The 19,640-nt window shown below is 48.0% G+C and overlaps 1 protein-coding gene across 2 annotated transcripts in view; it reads left to right on the forward strand.

The window, feature by feature from the left end:
- SRGAP3 (SLIT-ROBO Rho GTPase activating protein 3) overlaps window positions 1-19,640 on the forward strand; it is an 80,065-nt gene that overhangs the window by 36,491 nt on the left and 23,934 nt on the right. For both annotated transcript variants that reach the window (XM_026074936.1, XM_026074935.1), the window contains 6 exons: window positions 21-149; window positions 11,288-11,509; window positions 12,020-12,121; window positions 12,413-12,610; window positions 13,996-14,080; window positions 16,705-16,732. In XM_026074936.1, coding sequence (XP_025930721.1) covers window positions 21-149; window positions 11,288-11,509; window positions 12,020-12,121; window positions 12,413-12,610; window positions 13,996-14,080; window positions 16,705-16,732 — 764 coding nt within the window. The remainder of the gene's footprint in view (window positions 1-20; window positions 150-11,287; window positions 11,510-12,019; window positions 12,122-12,412; window positions 12,611-13,995; window positions 14,081-16,704; window positions 16,733-19,640) is intronic.

The following is a 19,640-nucleotide window of genomic DNA, read 5'->3' on the forward strand; positions in this document are numbered from 1 at the left end:
ACTCCGTTTTGCTTTTTCAGAGACAAGCCAAATATTCTGAAAACAAGCTGAAGTGTACTAAAGCCAGGAATGACTACCTGCTGAACCTGGCAGCCACCAACGCAGCTGTCAGTAAATACTACATCCACGATGTCTCCGACCTCATCGATGTAAGTGCTTCCTCCCTCTGTGTGTGTGTCCTGACAAGTGCGCAGCTGAATCTTGGGCATGGTTTGGTCCTTTGATGCACTCTCATGCACATGTGGTGGTAATGAAGGGGGATTTGTTGGGACTTTAAAATACACTGAACTGGAGCTTGAAAATGTATTGTAAATGTGGATTTCTTTTTTCGTGTGTTGCTTTTTCCTCCCAGCTGCCCACACGGATTTGACTCTCCCCTCGGTTGTTACAGGCGTACGTTGGCAGAACTGGAGCTGCCACTATGTGGGAGTTGGCCTTCACTGAATTTTAGGGTGGCCACATGAGCAACAAATTAATTGATTCATGTTTCTGCTACATATAAACTTCTTCTTTCATCAGTATCTGGAAAAAAATGAAGTTTTTCATTGTAACTGTAGGTTATGAGCCAACCTGAACCARCACAAACATACCTTCATGAGTGCATAAGCACAGGAGTCCAGATTTGGATTCAGCCTCCCAGCTTTGTGGTTCAGGTTGTCTCATATAAATTTACAAACGAGAAATTATTTGAATGTTTTCTGCCTCTTTCTTGTCATTTCATAAGCATGTTAATATTTCGTTGTCAATGCATATTGGTTCTGGCTTCAGAACCATGTCGAAATGGCATTTTCCTCCATCTTAAAGCAATGGCTTCATCTTACTACGGCTGCAACACAGTATGATTTCCTGCAGCTGGAGCTTTTCAAAGTCCAAAGCATTTGGCACAGAATTTGCCTTGGGGCAAGCCAGGTGATCCTGAAGTTACCTCCTGTCCCATTGATTATTCTGTATTTGAAATGGATAAACTCTCATGAGGATCAGGTGCATCCTCATTTTTGTGGCTGAAAGCAGAAAATTTTTCTGTCTGCAGTTTCCATCACCTCTGAGTAGGTGCTTCCCTCTCCTTAACTTTGGTGGTTAAGCACATGCTGGCAGTTAAGCACATGTGGAAGTGCTTTCTGGGCTAGGGAGAGCGCTTGCTGATTTTTATCCTAAGTGCTCATTGCATTGAATTGCCTCAGGGCAGTGACTCCTGGAAGCAGGTTTTGTAGTGATGGGAGGAATTGAACCCGTGTGTGTATTAGTGACTCCAGTGAGCTGCTTTTAAGTGATTCAGGAGATGGGGTTTCCGTCTCTTCCTTTAAGAAGCGTCTCCGCAGTGTTATGGATTGCGCTACACAGAATTTCTGCTTAAGTTGTTTCAGTGATCACATAAATAACTCTAATCTATAAGTGCCAAGTTTCGTTCTGGCTTCATCATTACCTGAATGCATAATTTAAAAATGTGCTTTGATGTTTATCTCTATTAACCCACTAACCTATATTTATTGATCCAAGTGTTAATTAAAATAAGTCAGATGCAAAACCCTTGAGGATGTCAGGATTTTAAGATCAGATAAAATATATACTTAGTATGTCCTTTCTATTCTCTTTATTATTTAAGACATGCTTAGCCATGTTAAAAAATTACACAATAACTTGTAAATGGAACCATTTGGACAGAAAAGTATGGTAACATCTTACTGGTTTGCCCCCTGGGGTTTCCGGGTTTTGTTTTGTATTTTCTGGAGGGTTTTTTTGATTGTTTTTTTTGTTGTTGTTGTTTTAAAAAGTGACTTCTATTTCTTGGAGTACTTGAGACTTTGATTTCCTGGAGAGCTGCCRAATTCCAGTTTAGCTCTGGCTGTTTGTATTATTCCTCCCAACTTTATTTCCTTGCTGACACTTCCATTGGAGTCAGCAGATGGCTTTTCTTCCTCATTCCAGAAATCCCTTCAGGGGACTTTAACTAAAGCATCTTCAATGCTGTGCAACTAAATTTCCCTAATTATATATTCTGTTCACCAAAGAAAACAAAATATTGCTATGGATGCGTGAGTTGTACTTGGGTGTCCTAATTTTAAACCCCCAAAAAGGAGAGCAGTTTATTTGAACAGACTCTTGTACAAATGCAGTATATTTTACCGTACCCCACCGATAATGCAAGCAGTTGAAAGAAAAGGCAGGTATCGGTACCAGCAGCACTGGGCTTGTGTAGGTGTGTAGGAGATCGCCRTCGGAGCGGAGGGGTCCGTCTGCCCGGGAGGTCCCAGGTGGGAGCAGAGCTCCGTGCCAGCATGCGAGCTGCCTCTCCGTGCTTTGATGGGCTCCCTGCCGTGCCGATGCCTTTCGGTTCTGCTGATACCTCCAGCTCCTCCACGCTGCCTCGCCACGAGGGACGATTAATGATCGAAGGGGTTGTCTTTCTGGAACGCAAGTGTGGTGATGGAAGGGCTCCCGCGCTCTCTTCCTGTCGAGTGCAAATTGCCGCTTGGAGTTTTGTGATTTGTACGCAAATCCGAACTGCCGGAACGCTGGAGCAGCTAATTTAGCAGCGTTTCCCCCAAATCCCAGATGGCTGGATGTCATCTATTAGGCACAGCCTTGACGTTTCTTGCGCTCTCAGCATCGCTGCAGAGCTGTGACTTTGCTAACAAAGCCTTTCTCCTAATCTCCCGCTCTGCTGAGAAACAAGGTCTCAGCTGCTCTGGGAGACGGTGGAGAGATCTCCTAGGGCTTCTGGTTTTAATGAGAAATGTAAAACGCCACCGGAGTAGCCGTGAAGCAGCACAGGACRCGTCCTTCCCGGTTCCGTCTCCAGTGACGTTCCTGGCCTTTAGAAAGGAAGAGAGGGACACAGGGAAAGACCAAATTAGGCTTGGATTTGAAGTGCACCGTTGTGCCTAGTCCCTCGAAAGAGGCATGTGTTGTAGGAAAACGCCTGGGTTCTTGTCTCCTTTCTGTCGTTAACTCGCTGTGTGACCAAGCTAATCTCTTTGGCCATGTATGTAAAATGGAGGTAATACTGCTCATCTCTCCCTCTGGAGTTGTGTGTGAAATAGCTGTAAAACCTTTGGAAGTGGTCAGATGAAAGATATCACTAGATTTAGCAGAGCAATATGCAACACTCGATGTCGATGCATACTTACTGATACACCAGACTTGTTCAATCTCCTTTAAATCGTTTTGAAGCAGCAGCTTGCTGCTATATGGATTGGTATGTTGCCACGTCTAAGACAAACAAGTAAAGGAGAGAGGAACAACAATCAAAATTGTAGTGCTAAAAGTCTTCTTCAAGATTAGTTTTATCACAGTAAAGTTCTAGATCTTGCAGAAAAGTCAAGAGAGTAGAAACCAGAAGAAAAAACAGAAGATGTATGTCTGTTTAAAAAAAAAAAAAAAAGTAAAGAAAAAGAGGAAAAAGGGGAGCYGAGTAGAGTAACTGGGGAGGAGAACTGCTTGTTTCCGAGCTGTTGCTGGTGCAGCAGAGGGTTAGGAGTTGGGCTGCTGCTCTCTGGTGCTAAAGCGATGGGTGGCAGAACCGCAGGGACACACAGGTTTTACTCCGGGATTTGCCACCGACTCAGCTGAAGAGCTTGAACAAATAGCCCAGACTGTGATGCCGAAGTGCGATCTTCGCATCTGCAGGGCTGTTAAGCAGCACTGCGGTCAGTCCCAGGCCATGGTGGTGGCAGCCTGCTTGGCGGAGAGCAGTCGCTGGGCTGTAACCGGGCTGTTAGACATCGTGGCTGTATTTCATGCGCCTGGGCCAGACTCCTTAATAAAAAAAGATACTTGAAGGTGGTGAAGCCACAGACCATTTTATTAGGATCTATTTTTGGGCATCTTCGACAGCTCAAATTGTCCTCGTTTCCATCTGTACTTAATTGCCTGGGCATATTTGTGCTTGCAAAACTGAAGCTGGGCAGAAGCTTGACTTTCTGTGCCGTGTTTTCCCCATGTGACTACACGGGGATGTTGTTTCCCATTCGTCTGGATAACTTGGCATGACTCCGTTGGCTTTAATGAAGAGACACTGATTTGTACAAGCTGAGAGTCTCTTTCTGGGGGATTCGTACTGTTATTTGAAGCAATTTTTCCTACATAAAAAGCCTTTCAGATCCACCAAGGCACAGAAGTTCCTCCTACTCTGTTGTCCTTTGCGTGGGCTTTCTGCCAGATATCGGACTCCTGCCAGCAAACTAAGAACCAGGTATGTTTTATCACGGAAACTCCTTGCAAAGCGCAGCCTTAACAGCACCGTCATGCAGAGCAGCATCTGTAGCTCAGAACCAGCTCTCCGAGTTACAAGTGCCTGTGCTTCAGCTTGATATACGGTACGTCTCTAGCTAAGGTCTAGCTTCAGGGGATTTCAAATAAAGTCAACAGTATAGCAATAAATAGAATAAACAGCTTCCATCAGGAGGAATTAGTCCCTCTCGAAAGACTCGGTGCAGCTCTACGGCGCAGCTGCTGCCCGTGTTGCTCAGCTCCCGGCGCTGCTGCCGGCAGCCCCGGGCCGCTCGGGGCTCCCCGGGAGCCTCCCCGGGAAAGAGCACATCCGCGTTTTTGGGAAGGAGCCGCGAGCCGAGGCGGTAGAGATGCCGCGCAGCCAGGCGAACGCGAGCGCTTTGCTTCGGGAGGCGCCGCGGCGCGAAGGGCAGTGGCAGCCCGCGGCAGGTTCTGGCGCCGCGGCGCGCACCCGAGGGACGGGGGCTCCCCGAGGGGTGGCCGGTTTCTGTGATGCTACGGGTCAGGGCTGAGAACACCGATCCGAGGCTGCGGAGTTAACCCTTGAGTTTTGACAGCGCGACAACACGTGCCTGAGCTGTTAGAAAGCCGCAAGCGGTCGCCCTGGGGCGTGAAGTGCCCAGTCGGGGTAAATGAGAGCGATGCAACCGGGAATATCTCTGCCATGAAGAGTTTCTTCATTTTCAGGGAATAAACAGAAGGAAAAAGGATTAGATTTGTATCATCCTTTCCAACACAGAGCTTGTGTGGATGAAGAAAGGTGGGGAAACGTTTGCATTTGTTTGATTCTTCTCCCAGAAATTTGATGCCATATTTTTCATGTAACAGTACCTGATTTAGTAAACTTTCCTTGGAGTCTCTAGCATTCTTATACGTAGGTTGTTAATAACAGCCACTCATTTGTCAGTGGGGACTGTAACTCATGATGACATGATAGTCTGATCTACAGGTTTTACTAAGCTGTTCTTACAGTGCTGTTTTAAACTAAAAAAAAAAATCCAACCAATACAGATCTCTCAAATTTTGCTAGTCCTGGTTTAATAATATGGCAAAACCACACTTTTGCCAAAGATTGCACCCRGTAAATAGCTTCTTCCTTGCTTGGACACCACAGACATTGGAACAGGCTTGCTAAATTAATTAAGCACATTGCTGATAGTTTTATGACTCAGAAGTGTCATACAGTCCGTAAATTGTATTGCATGAAGACCATGATCAGTCTTGGTCTGATAGACCTTGTTTGCTTGGTACAGAAAAGCAGCAGTACTTTCCTTCAGAAAAAAAAAAATTCCTTCTTGACAGTTTCTGCTTCTTTTCCCAGTAGCCTGGAAGAATAGCCTCAAGGTCCTACAGTCCTTTAGAAGATGAATTTGCCAATTAATTAATCTTAAAAAAAGAACCCACCCCCCCCTCGAAACACACACCCACACCCCCAAAAACCCCAACACACACATAGAAAAGCCCTAAGAAAATATACATAGGTTAGGGAGTGCTATAGAGAGATTAAGAACAAAATAAAATGTAAGTTAAAAATCCTCCAGAAAAAAACCTGCTCCAGGGACCATAGAGTTAATTAACTGTAGCTGGATTTTGAAAAGGACRACATAATTTTAGGCTTGGTAATATTTGTAGTTAAGCAACCTTTGATTAGAAGTAATCAAATCTCATGCTTCAGGGCATGAGCTGATTGCTGCAAGGGTCAGGAAGGATCCTTTTCTTCCCCTGCTCCCTACCATACAAGCACGTCGTTCCGTATTTGGCTAAAAATAAATCAGTTGTTTAGCCTATTTTAAAAATTTAGTTTCCTCTGAAGTTTCTGTCTTCGTTGCTGCCTCAGGTGACTCAGTGAACTGGATGGACCAAGCGTTTGCTCCTCCGGAAGAGATTTATGATAACTGCTGAGCATTACCAGTCAGGACATGGCTGATATTTGGGGGCATGAAAAGGTTTAAAAGATATATACTTGTCAGTGAGTTGCAGCAGAAAGCTGGCCTGGTAACGCATACATCACATCTGCGTTGCTCTGTGCGCGCACGTTTCCCCGGTTTGAACCGATTCCGKGGATCTTCAGCCCGCTGCCCGTGCGGACGAGGACCTGGCCTCGAGCCGCTGACGTCTCGGGGGCTGCGCTCAGCCCTGCCGCGTGCGGCGGACGGCTCAGCCTCGTCTCGCTGCTCCTCGGGCCACGCRCGAGCACCTGGATGGTTGCCTAGCCCCGGAGACACCGATCGGCCTCCTCGATCCTTGAAACCCCCTTGGAAAGGGGCGTTTTTCCGTCGCTCCGCTTTGCGTGCTGTTACGCGCATCGGCGCACCGCGGTCGCTGGCTCCGTTAGCATCAGGCTGGCCAGCTTGATATTGGGGATAATATCCATCCAGGAGAGAGAGCCCAGTGGTTTATTTGCTCCTTCTCATCGTTTCTGAGCAATCTTTTGTGGCTGCTGACGCGTCTCAGGCCTTTCTGCCTTCTCCTGGTGCAGTTTAATTTCCTTTGCTGTCCGGATCCATTTACAGCATGCAAAGCCTGTTTGTTGTGGTCGAGTGTTTCTTTACAAGCGTTTAACGTATCTGCACCAGAATACCTTTTGTAACTGAGTTTGTTTTGATGCTCTATTTGCTTTAAGGGAAACACGGTAACTGTAGGCTGCAAAGATGCTACTGTTTTCTGCATTTAAATACACCATGAATAAATGTTCTCCATAAAAATAAATGGGAACAGTAACAGTTTCTATTCTCTTTCAACATTCTTCCAAAGATCTGAAAACACTTTCAGGTATGAATTGAGGCACTTACATAGTACCCAACATTATGATGGCCAAGTGCAGATATTATAGTGATAAACACTATTTTATGCCTTGCAGCAGGCAGGTTAAATACCTTTTAGYTATTTAACAGATGAAAAAATTGAGACACATGAGTCAGTAATTTAGAAAGCATTTCATTTTCTCCTAAGTCCAGTAGTGTTTTAGCCTTGGTTGTATATAATTCTACAGCATTTCTATAAAACTGTAGAATTCATAATAAATTGCGTCAGATTACTCCAAAAAAAGCCTCATCGCCGCCTTTAACTGCTGTCACTCTTTCTTTTCTGAAGACAATGTCTAGTTCGCTTTGCTTGAGGCAATTTGCTTGATACATCAGGTGGAACTACAGTTAATGAGCCCAAACGTGTGCAGAGGGCAAAGGGAGCAGCGGAGCTGTGCAGAGGTTTCTGCCCGGCCCGTAGAAGCGGCTCCTYGTGTGCGGCGGCGAACGCTCACGGGTCATCGTCCGCTTGCAGAGTGCTTCAGGCTCGCGCGATTTCTACCTGCTGAATGTCGGTTTGTTCTTAACACGGGAAAAGAAGTAGAATTTTGATGTGGTTTGTGTTTCTCCGCTGTGATCAGTGGCAAACTCAGTGGCCCCACCACTTTGAACTGTCCCAGACCTGATTTTGGAAAGATTTCCCGTGGAGCTGCTGCTGGGAGTCACCAGGGCCCTGGGAAAATCTGGCTCTCGTTTAGCTGCCTAATTGTGGCTGTCTGGGGGAGGGTGGTTAAGATGCTTATCCAAGATTTGAGACGCGCGTTTGGTTCCCTGCTTCTCACCAGGCTTCCTTGTGGCTTTGGGCAAACCATCTAATTTCTGCCTTTTTCCACCCCTGCGTCTAAAATGGGGCTAATGGCTCTTTCTCACCTCGTGGGCGTGTCGGGAGAAGGAGTATTTTAAAGGCGATGGGGTATTCGGAYGCTATGGCAATGAGGGTGGTGAGGGTGAGAGGAGAGGGAATCGTATAAATACCTAATACGGATGGAAGCGGGAGACAAACTCTTCCGAAGCTGCGGAGAAGGTGGGACCTGAGCACCCGAGAACGCGGTGCAGAGCACGCCTGGGAGTCTGGCGCAGCTGCGGTGCTGCCGAGAGCTGCCCATGGGGCGGAAGGAGAGGTGGGACCGGTCGCTCGCTGGCCGGGAGGGTCCCTGCAGCCCGGCCGGTCCTTCCCTCTCCTCCGGCACAAAACCGYGGCGGAGGAGCGACGGAGCGGGGGGACGCGGCTGGGAGCAGCCCGGGTCTGTGGCACTTCAACCGAAGCCAAGTGCCTTCACCTCCTGGGTCTCAGTTTATTTCTCTGGTTGAAACTGTAATATTTCCACCCCTYGCCAGGGGTGTTAGGAGACTTAATGAATTAATATACTGAGAGCTTTGAGCTCTTCAGATGAAAGGCCCTGCAGAAGTGCTAAGCATTATTATTTGTGGTTCTAATTTATTTCCCATCAAAGGGATGAGAGGGGTGAGAAAATGCCATTTGTTCTGGAGCTGGGAGCAGGAGTTGGAAGTCTGTCTTTTCCTTTGCGTGTTTCTTTGAGGATTTTTTTTAAAAGTCCGTGCTCTGTCTTGTCTTTTCTGAGCAGCAGCGTGTGAAGCATCCGGCGCGGTGCTAATGCCCGGAGGCTTCAGGGGGCTGCGGGACGCGGCTGGCGCGGGGGCTGCCCTGGTTCTCAGCAGCAGCAGAGTCCTGGGCCCTGCGGCCGCTGCGAGCTTCAGCATGAGTTCAGCAGCCAAAGCAAAGGGGAGTCCTCGCGTCTGGATCTCTTTCCAAAGCACYCAGCGTTCTCCTGAGCCATCTCTCCACAAATTCCGTGGCTTTCAGTGATTTTCCTTTGTAATAACTCTGCCAATTTTGGATGCTTTGGAAATTCCCTCCCTGGGACACGGGCAGATATTTTCTCCTGGTGTTGCATTTTTCTAGCCAAATAGCAACAATTTTCAAGGGATGGGAGAATTACCATGACACAGATTTGGAGGTATTTTGGGACGCTCAGGGAATCCTTTTTTCAGAGCACGGAGCTGTGATGAGCTGGTCGCGAGGGGAGAGCAGACCCCGCTCCTTCTGCCCGGCGGCACCCCGTCGACAGGTCCGCTGGCCGCCTGCGGGTCCGGGAGCAGACCTTGCCCTAATCCCCGCGGCCGGCGGCACGCGGATGTGCGGTGCCCGGCTCTCGGCGGTGCCCCGCCGTGGCCGGTTCCTGCCCAGGGCTGCGCCTCCTGGCTGGCACCGCTCGGCTGCCGTTGCGTGCCCTGCTCCGAGAGGGGCACGGATGCGGCTGAGAAGAGCAGGGCGCTAGGTGCGGCATGGCATCGCCTCCATCGCTAATCGATTGCCGTGTGCAACCCTGGAGCAGTTGTGTGGGTGTTGTGCTAAAATTAACTCGAGGGGGAGAGTTCACAGGGCRATCGCTAGGCTTTGCCCCAGGTGGAGAATGGAAATTCTCCCAGTTCTCCAAGAATTAGTTTTGCACGTTGCTTGATGATTTCTGAAGGAAGCAGCATATCAGTTCTTTTCAACTAATAAGGGCAGAAGCTAAACCGAAGCAGGATAAATGAGGTCTATGAGCGTTTGACTGTTCATGCAACATCCTCGTTACTGCACACGTGGCTGTGGCCGCTTTACAAGACTAGATCAGGGCAGGCAAAGCGCGCCTGTGTCGGAGRGCGGAAAGCGGCTCGTCGTGTTGCTGCTGCTGCTTTTATCGCAGACTAAAACAAATAAATCCCTCTCTGWCTTGATCTGAATTGAGGGTTGTCCCTTCAGATCAGCAGGAAGGACGAGATGACTTTTTCGGCTGGAGTTGTTTGTGGCAGCAGCTGAGTTTTTGCGTTTTACTTCGAGTTTGTCAATAGTAATGTTTTGATGCAGAATCACTTTTTRTGCATTTCTACATTGTGATTGATTTCTGTAGATTCTGTAGAACTGGAAAAGGTGCTTTTGAAATGGCAGCTCAGAACAGGGAGTGCTGTAGCTCTAGAAAAGTCGGTCTGTGTTTGGGTTCRTTCAGATTACACCAGCCTCGAATAAGTATACTGGGGACATGTGATTATGAAACCCTTAAAAATGGATAAAGCCATAATTATCTAACTTTTTGTCCTGTGTCGGGAACCTCAGCCCTCTCTTCTGTCCCCCTCTTGCTTCCAACCTTCCTGTCCCCTCCTGTCCCCACGGCAGGACATCCATTGGCATCCGAACCCTGGGCGCTTCTTTGGTGCCCGTCTTTGCCCCTCGCTCCCGCTCCTCCGGGCAAGCGCTCCTCGTAGCTCGCTTCCAGCAGTGGCAGCCCGGCGAACCCGAGCTGCGTGGAGGTTTTGCGCTGGGGCCGGAGCTGCCTTTGGGGATGGGGAGGAGAGTTGCAAAGAGTTGCTTTTTGCTCGGCTATGATTAAGCGCTCGGAGCAGCAAATCCCTGTGCTGTTGCTATACTTAACATGCCAAACTCAATTATATTGAAAAGAGAGTTTAAAAACAGACTTTTGTCTAATGTACAGTATTTTGGCAGCAATTAGCTCTGAGTTTTATCATTTTCCCCAAGGTGAACATGAGAACGATCAGTTATGCATGAGAAACTGCTCTGTCATGAGAGAGGAAGGCAACTTCCTAGCGCAGATAAGAGGGTTTGCGCTCAGAGCTAGCAGGGCGTTTTTCAGTGCCACCTTACTTTAGCATCCAACTGTGTTTGACTATTTTGGGAAATGGTTTCTTTGTGTAAAAAGTCCGTGCAGGAACGTTCACAAGGTGAAAAGGAAAGCCCTAGGAGTGGCCAGCGGAACAGGCCCGGTGGCCGTTTCTTTCCTGGGAGGCCTCCGGGAGATCATGGGTATGGCCATCAGGGAGGCGCCTGCGGTCGCGCTTGCCCCGAGTCCCAGCTGAGCAGCTAGCCGGGAAGAACAGAGTGCTTTTGGATGATTCTTTCTTCTGCCTTGTCTGAGAAGATCCCATGTCTTTCCCAGTAAGATGAAGGGCATTAGATCCTAGGGCCTGGGCAAGGTTCCAGTACAGGGCAATTGCGCTGCCTGTCTTTCTGTTCTCCTACCGTTTGTTCTCCTTTAGTCCTCCTTCTTTCTTGCCCTTTTGTATGGTAGTGCGGTACACTATTAAATATACCCCAGTGCAATGGGGTGATGTTTCACTGGGCCGTATAATGCTTTTTTTGGGGGGGGTAATGTACACATGACCCTCCAGAATAAAGATGATAGTATTTGTGCGATATCTGTATTTGATACTGATCCTTCTTTGGTATTTCTCAGTGCTGTGATCTGGGATTCCATGCCAGTCTAGCTCGAACCTTCAGGACATACCTGTCTGCTGAATATAACCTAGAAACCTCACGTCATGAGGGCCTGGACATCATTGAGAACGCTGTGGACAACTTAGATGCGCGAAGTGACAAGCACACGATCATGGACATGTGCAACCAGGTCTTCTGCCCACCTCTGAAGTTCGAATTCCAGCCCCACATGGGGGATGAGGTACTGTACTCATGGACAGTGGCTGCAGACGTTCCTCAGAGCCAGGTSTCGGCTGGCTGCCCCTTGTTCTTAACCATGATAATTAAATTATTTCTGATTCCTTATCCCTTTGCTCTGTCTTCATATGCTTTTATTCGTGTTTCCTTTCTTAATGGGACACTTGGCTCATTAAGGCTCCTCCTTTTAGTCTGCCTCTTACTCAGTATCTCTCCCAATTAGAAAGCCTGTGATTTGATCCTCAGCTGAACTGCCCAAAAGATTTGTAGAAGTGGAACTTTGATTTACCTGCTGTAATTGAAAGACTTCAGGGTGCAGCTTTAAAATGCTGAGTAGAAAATGCTTTGTGCTGGCCCAGCACGGGACACGGCTGATTAGAAACTGGGCCACCCAGTCTCTCTAGAGCCTGTGGGTGCTAGGAGGAGTCGTTTAGGTTTTTAAATGTGTGTGTCTGGTCAATGTATGGCCCACTGCATTGCCTCCCGTCTCTCTCTGGTGTCACTGCTGTCACAGGTATGCCAAGTGAGTGCCCAGCAGCCTGTGCAGACTGAATTGCTGATGCGGTACCACCAGCTGCAGTCTCGACTGGCCACCCTCAAGATAGAGAATGAAGAGGTAAGAAAGTAGGTCTGCGTCTGCTGCCTGCGCTTCCTTCCCCTCGGCCGTGTGGCTGGCCTCGCAGGCAACGTTGCTCAGCCTTTACCCGGCACACAGGGTATTCCCGCTTGCGGCTGCTTTGCTCTGGGTTGGAGCCCTTCCACCGACGGTGCTGGGCGCTCCCGTTGACTGCAGTTGACGCAGGAGCGAGCCCACTGCTTACGAGCTGCTTGTTGGCCAGTTGTGGTGGCTCAAGATGTGTCGTTTACCAGACTGCTTCCAAACCGTGCTGTCTTCTATTTCTGATAGGTACGAAAAACTCTGGATGCTACAATGCAGACTTTGCAAGACATGCTGACAGTGGAAGATTTTGATGTTTCAGATGCCTTCCAGCATAGTCGCTCCACTGAGTCAGTCAAATCAGCTGCTTCAGAGACCTACATGAGTAAAATAAACATTGCCAAGAGGAGAGCCAACCAACAGGAAACTGAAATGTTCTATTTTACAGTGAGTCTCATCTCATGCGGTATGGGACATAAAGCATTAATTGCTAGGGCTGAGTCCCAATTTAAATGCTCGTTAGTGAAGAGCAAGAACCAATTCAGTTTCTTTAAGTATTTGTCTTGTTTGATTTGGAATTGGAATGCATTTCTCAGTGGCATGGCAATGCRTAGAGAATGGCAATCTTTTTTGCTATTATTTTAGAAGGAACAAATGGAGAAACCAGATGTGACCCAAAACTTAAATCAGTAGGAGAAGCTCAGAACTGGGCAGCAGAGTCCAGCAGGGCTTGGAGTGTGTCACCATTTGGTGGCAGTTCCTGAAGGACTTTACTATTTTGAGCTATCAGTCGAACCTTCCTCTTCTAGCCTGCACAGATRAAATCTGCCCTTGGCTCCAGGGGTGAATTAAAGAGTCATTTGCACCTCGTGTAGGATATTGGAGGAAGCTGCCATCGCCTGGCTGTGTAATGCATTTCTGTTGTGTGCATGACTGAGTAGAGGGAGAGTGGGGACTGTCTCCTGCAGCCTTGGGCTGCTACTTTACTTCTGTGCAGATTTTTAGGTTTTATGTTAACATACTTGAAATATAAACAAAAAGACATCAGTTCAGTAGAAGTACCCCTCATTTAAACATGGTTATTTGGGTAAGTAGGCTAAAGTTAGTAGCATCTTGCAGTATTTATATAKGCACAGAAAAGTTCTTAGTTTCTCTGTAACAGTGTTGTTATTCCAATTCAGGAAAAAGAAAACAGGGGGGAAAAAAAAAAGCATCGCAGTTTTGGTTCTGGGTTGTGTTGGATTTTCTTTTAATGCTTTTTGCAAGAATTTGTGATCTTTCTCATTCTCTGACTTTCATTTTCCATCTCCGTCTTCCTTACTCCTCCTATCTGTAAAACTATTTGCTCTTGAGCATTACTGGGTATAAAACAATCTCACAGTAAAACGAGAAGTTATGCTGCACGGTTTCTGTCGTTCAGTGCCTAAAGCATCTGAGCTGGGAAGATCTCGCGCGCTGGCAGTTCTCCCTGCTTCCTCGCTGGTTCRCACAAAGGCTGGGCGCCTGCGGGTGGAAGGAAAACCTCTTTGCTTGCTCGGGCCGTTCCCAGCGGCCTCACAAAAGCAGGCTTTCTTTGGGCTCTTTTCTCTGGGGCTCCTGGCGTTCCCMGGCACAAGGTGCAACGCCAAGGCGACCGGGCTGGTGAGACCGGCGGGGCAGTCRCGTGAGCAGGGTGCTCGGCTCGGTCCTGCTGGGCTGCTCAAGTGGGGTTTGGCRGGGTCTCTCTGCTTCTCCCACCCAGCGCCCCCGCAGCAGCCCCCCAGGCAGAACTGTGCATCAGTTACAGACTGTTTTTGCCAAGAGTCCTAACTTTGCTTTATTTTTAATTCCAGAAATTTAAGGAGTATTTGAATGGCAGTAACCTTATCACCAAGCTGCAGGCTAAACATGACTTACTGAAGCAGACTCTGGGAGAAGGTGAGTCACAGGGTTAGGTCCAGAGGGAAACCTCCCATCACCCACGGCAGTCTTAAACCAGGCCTTCGGCTTTGAGTCTTACCTGTTGTTCTTGTTTTCCTGAGCGACTGATCGTCTCTGTGGTTGCTTTAGAATACTGAGTTTAACCAGTGACACGAAAAATCATTATTTCCCTGGCTCATTGTTCTTTTCCACCTTTCTGTGGGAGTGTGTATATTTGTTTGAAACTTATGCTTTGAATCTTATACTTTGAATTTGTTTGAATCTTATATTGTCTGCAAAAGTGCTGCATTACTGCTCCAGCAGCAAAGRGGTTCCCACCCACATCTGTGCCGTTGTCTTTTTCCTTTCTCTCGCCCTTCTTCCCAGCTCAGTGCAGCCCTAAACAGATGCATTTTCTTGCCGTTGATGCTAGGCTTCTGTGCTAATTTGTCAGCAGCCTTGCTGATTTAAGAGGCCCTTTGTCCCCTTGGCCATAGGTTACTGTCCCTGTCACTGTCCTGATTTATATGTGACTTGCTCTAAAGTGATCCTTGTTTTTAGAACTAACTTTTTTATAGCAAGCTTTTCTTACCCCAGATAATTTCCCAAGTGTGGTTTAGAGCACAGGCACGCAAAGAGCAGGCTTAACACACCCGGGAGGGCACTAACTTCTGAGGGCGGCAGGAGCACACGGCTCAGGTGGGGACCTCTTCAACGGGATCCATCGCTGGTGATCGCGGTGTGCAACCACGGCCCCAGAGAGAGGTTTTTAGCTCTTTTAAAGGGTTTTAAAAATTACATTCTTTCCAGCATGAAGGACCTGGAGTTAGAATCCTGATTCTCCAACAGGAGAGAATATATTTAGATTAAAATGCCTATATCTATATTTTAAAGATAAACAGTCCGTGGGCTTGTTTTAACAATACAAAAACTGGACTCCTCATCTCAAAGTAAAAAAACAAGTTTTTGTTAGCTATTATGCCAAACATATTTCTCTGCCAAATTTATTTAGCCTTAAAATCCACCTTCTACTCAGATCCTGTGATATGTTCCATTCAGTGAACACTGAGCCATGTCTAAAGGAAGAAATGTAAATATAAAGAAAGCCGCAAGGGTAGATACATAGGGTCTCATTAACGTATTTCTTTTCCCAGAAATTTCAGTACACTCTATAGCTGCCTTCACCGCTCAGCACCCTGCAAGGGCAGGTGACTAGCAACCCCTTTACATCCTAACTGAGGCAGTCCGGTATTTCGTACCAGTGTGGGTGTGGATCGCGTTAGATGCAGTCCGTTACTACGTACTGCCGGACAGATCTCCCGGCAGTGGTTTCTGAATTCAGGCTTTGACATACGCAAGGTGGATGAAGCGTGTRGTTAGCAGAAATTGGAGCTGTCTAAGCTCGTCCCGGAGATCACAGATGTTAATGCAGGCAACGGGGCTGTGTAATGGAGACAGTGCAAGGACTCTTCTATAGATCAGTGCAAAAAGTGATTAATCTCTTGAAGACGCTGTTCTTCTACACAAAAGCACCGTTGCCTTACTTAGGAGGGAAAGTGCAGCGTTAGTCATGTTCATTCATTGAGAGTTGTGTGAAAGCAGCCATGGAACATTTTCACATGAAAACTTTCAGAATTTTCTTCCAGGTCATGGGATCATACTGCTATGTAGACATTCAGCAAATATTTAGCCCAGAAATGTAGAAGGCTGTGTTTCAGCATGGACTGGTTCTCACTAGAATGAAGTCTGGATTTGCAAAGTATTTGCTGTGGAATTCTTTGCTTTTTCAGTGAGGAATTGGCTGCAAGCTTGGTTTCTGCAGGTGCCAAGGGAGAGCAGGAAGGAGGAATGTGTAGCCAAATGGTTCCTTTTATGTGCCTTAAAAAAAGGAAGAATAAATCAGCTTTCCTGGCCTTGGGAGAAGGGCACAAACAGCATGTGAAATTAGTTTACACTTTTTTCAGTAGACTGACAAATACTTCAAAAAATGAACAGATCTTATCATTGGTGATATCCTGCCATTTATATAAATCCAGGCACTAAAAATACACAAAGGGAAAGAGAATATTGACAGCCAGAATAGAGTCTGCCTGATCATGATTAGATGGACTGTTATCTCATAGGAAAAGCTAAGGAACCGAGTACTCCGCTGTATTCAGATGCTATTAGTCGTCCTCCATGAGGCAGTTGGATAATCTCAGCTTCCTCCCCAGGGGCTTTAGCCCTTATCAGACTACCCCTTTCCAATTTGAATTTGGCCAATCTCCAGCTAGTGTAAATGAGCACTTATTGCAGAGGACCTGCAGTGCATCTGGTTATTTTTTACAAGATGGGCTTCATATTGCAAATAAGCCTTTAATGCCAGTGGGAATCAAAGGCACTTTCCCTCTCTTGTGACCAATCCTTGGACTTCTGGGATGTCTCTTAGGGGCAGTGGGCTCGCTTAACAACCGGCTTCACATCTTCTGTCGCCTGCAGGAGCTTCAGGCACTTTCAGTTTGTCTTTTGCTGCAAACAATTAACTTAGTGCTTAAAGAACCAAAAGCATGTGTGTGAGTGTTTGCGCGTGTGTGTTTTATAAGTCGTTTTCTGGTAACGGATGGGGAGAAATGATAGAGACTTATGTGTGTTTTTCTTTCTAGGTGAAAGAGCTGAGTGCGGAACAACCAGGTGAGACGTTTCTTCAATTTCGTCTGCTTTTTGGGAAGGGTCTTTGGCTCACTTCGGCAAAAGGAGGGTGGCTGTGGGAAAGGTAGTTTGCTTTGTTGTCAGTTGACACAGCTTGGAGAGGTTGGGATTTAACTATCTTCCAGCTGCCGTGCGCTGGGAAGCTGGAGGCAAACCCAAGCTCCTGCTTCTCGGCTGCGTTGTTTTAAGTGGATTAATTAGAATGATGACAAACAGGCTCTTGTTTTTGCTGCAGTGTAATTTCTAGCTGACTAGCTCTGAAGTGCCTGGAAGTGCTGTGTCAGCACGGTGCATTGCGGTGCCCTGACAGACACAGCTGAGGCTGAGTTGTGTCCAGGCAACACAAGCGCGCCTACCTGCTCCCTGCCATGCCAGCTCATTTCAGGACTTTGATATGCCGCCTAAAAGCCTCTCCCAGCTCTGGCTCCTTTGCCTAGGAGCACGGAGAGTGCTGATATTCCGGGGCTTTTATCCCCCTACATCAGGAGTTAGTGTGAGGGGTGGATGTAGCAGGGAGGAGCCTTTGATCTGTGTCCAGCCCACGGAGCGTTTGCACAGAGCTCTAGTGGCTTGCTGTGATTGCGTTGCTTTCGTAACAGTAAGAYGCGGGCCGGCAAAGCCTCTAAACATATCTCCAGAACTTGTAGGAGCTCTGCGTTATCTTTTTACAACCCTATTTTAGTGCTTAATAAATCTGCAATACCAGCAAGTTGTCCCCATTCCATGCTAGAAATGCCGAAGCAGATGGCGACGCCTGGGCTCCCTTTCCAGGCAGGAAAAGAGGCGGCGTTAGCGGAGGGCGTAAGGCAGCAGGGTGCCTTGATCTGCTGCCTTCTGGCTCGAGGTGAACCGTGCTGCGAGGCGACAGGCCTGAGAGTGGCGTCAGCCCCCCCGGGGTGTCCGGGCAAGGTGTCTTTCACGCCCCACGTGGGCTGGGCCGTGGGACGTGCAGACATCGTGCTAACCTCGCATGGGGAGCGTTCGTAACGCAGCCCCTACGGGTGACGGAGGCACGGAGGGGCCGTAGCCGTTAGCCCCTGCCGCTGTCCCCCCGCCGTTAGCCAGACGGGCAGGGGCCAGTCCTCGAGCTGCAAAGGCCCCAGCCTTGCTCTGCTCGTGTACCGCCGCAGTCGCGTCCCGGGGAGTCGCTCGTAGCCGCGCTGCAGGAGGCATCTGCTTGCCTGGCCGGCGTGCACCCCAGCTGGCCGTTGACTTCTGAGACCTGTGCTCTCAGGTCCTTTTCAGATCACCGGTTATGCCAGCAGCTCCTGCTCCCTAATCACTGCCTTTCCCAGGGGATCCTCAAAAAAACCCGTCTGAAGCCAGCTGCCATGCAGCGTTCTCTAAGACCTGAAATGCCCCAGATGTGTTTGCATTCACATGGCAGGAGAGGGGTTGCAGATGCAGTCTGTAAGTTGAGCTCTGATCCTTTAGGTGTACCAGGCAGGGTTATCTGCTGAACTGACTGATGAAAGGACACCAAAACCAAAACAAGTAGGGAAAATTGTACTGAGAGTTTGGTCCTGGGTACTTTCTTTATCAGGAGTGGGTGTTATTGCAGGCCAAAATAATCAAGGGAGCGAATAACAGCCTCCTACATGCGGGCTGATGGCACAGCTCCCTGCTGCTTCTGTTTGCTTTTGTTTCAGCATTTGCTTTTACTCCACAAAGGAAAATAAACAGGAGAAATTCTCTGTTTTGTGCGCAGCAGCACTGTATGTGTTGTCAGAACAACCTTCCCGCCAGCAGGTTGGAGTCGGAGCGCCCCGGCCTCGCTGCTCCAGGGCATCGTGCAGCGAGAGGGGACTGCACAGCAGCAAACATCCCTGGCTTCCCCTGGGCTGCAGCATGTGGCTGCTCAGCTGAGGGGCAGAGGGGCACTTCCCTGGACAGCAGTCACTTCTGCTCCTCAGCTGCCAGTTCAAAAAATGCTTATAAGGTGTAAGAGCGTAGAGTCAAATTGTTTCTTTCAGTTAAAGGCACTTGGTTAAGGTACCAGTGGATCACAGTTATCACCTTTGCATCGTAGGCTTTTGTAAAATGTACGTGTCCATTCAGCTCGGCTCTGTGAGAACTTTTGCATGACGGCTCCTAGCACTGATTTTGTCTGCGGTCATGATCTCTCCTCCCCTACAGGCATTGATGTAGCCAGAGGTAGAGGACAGATTGGAACTTGGTTATAGAATTTACTATTTATGCTATTTTTCTCCCTCTTATAGATCTAGGTACTTTATCTTACATCTTTAATTGTCAGAAGAAGAAATCAAAGTGTGAACAATGTTATTGATAAGTGGCCATCCAAAATCCTGACCATTGCACTAAAATAAGCCACACGTTTCCATGGCCTCATGTGCAGAAGCAACGGGCATCCGTAGCCCTTGCTGAAGTCAGTAGGGTCTTCAAGACCTGTTGCCCCCTGCTAATGAGGTCCTCGGTCACTAGCTGGTCGGGGGTAGGGTTGCACCACTTTTCGGTGCCTGTGGGTGCCTGCCTTTTGGGTTTCTGCGGAGTGCCTGCTGGGTTCTGTGCTGCACACCTTGCCTCGAAGTTGTGGGCTTGCTCGTGTGCGTTGACTGGCTCACTTTTTGTTGCATTTGGTTTCGGTTTTCTTTTTTCTTTTTTTTTTAATCTTGGGATCCCGGGTTTTGCAGGAAATAGACTGGCTACTTTGCGAGTGCCAGAAGGATTGAAGGCCACATCCCTGTGAATGTCTCCCAAACAAAAGTTAGGTACAGAGAGGTGGAGGTGTCCCCACTTCCCTTCCCCTTGCTGTCTAAGAGTAGAATGAGGGCCATTTGGGAATAAACAGGATTTTCCCTGTGTTTTCCTGAGGCTAACTGTGGCTTACTTCGGTTCTGTCAAGGAATTGGTTGAACCTTTTAGGTGTTCT

The sequence above is a fragment of the Apteryx rowi genome, unplaced genomic scaffold, assembly GCF_003343035.1.
Source record: "Apteryx rowi isolate R43461 unplaced genomic scaffold, aptRow1 scaffold_4, whole genome shotgun sequence".
Lineage (NCBI taxonomy): Eukaryota > Metazoa > Chordata > Aves > Apterygiformes > Apterygidae > Apteryx > Apteryx rowi.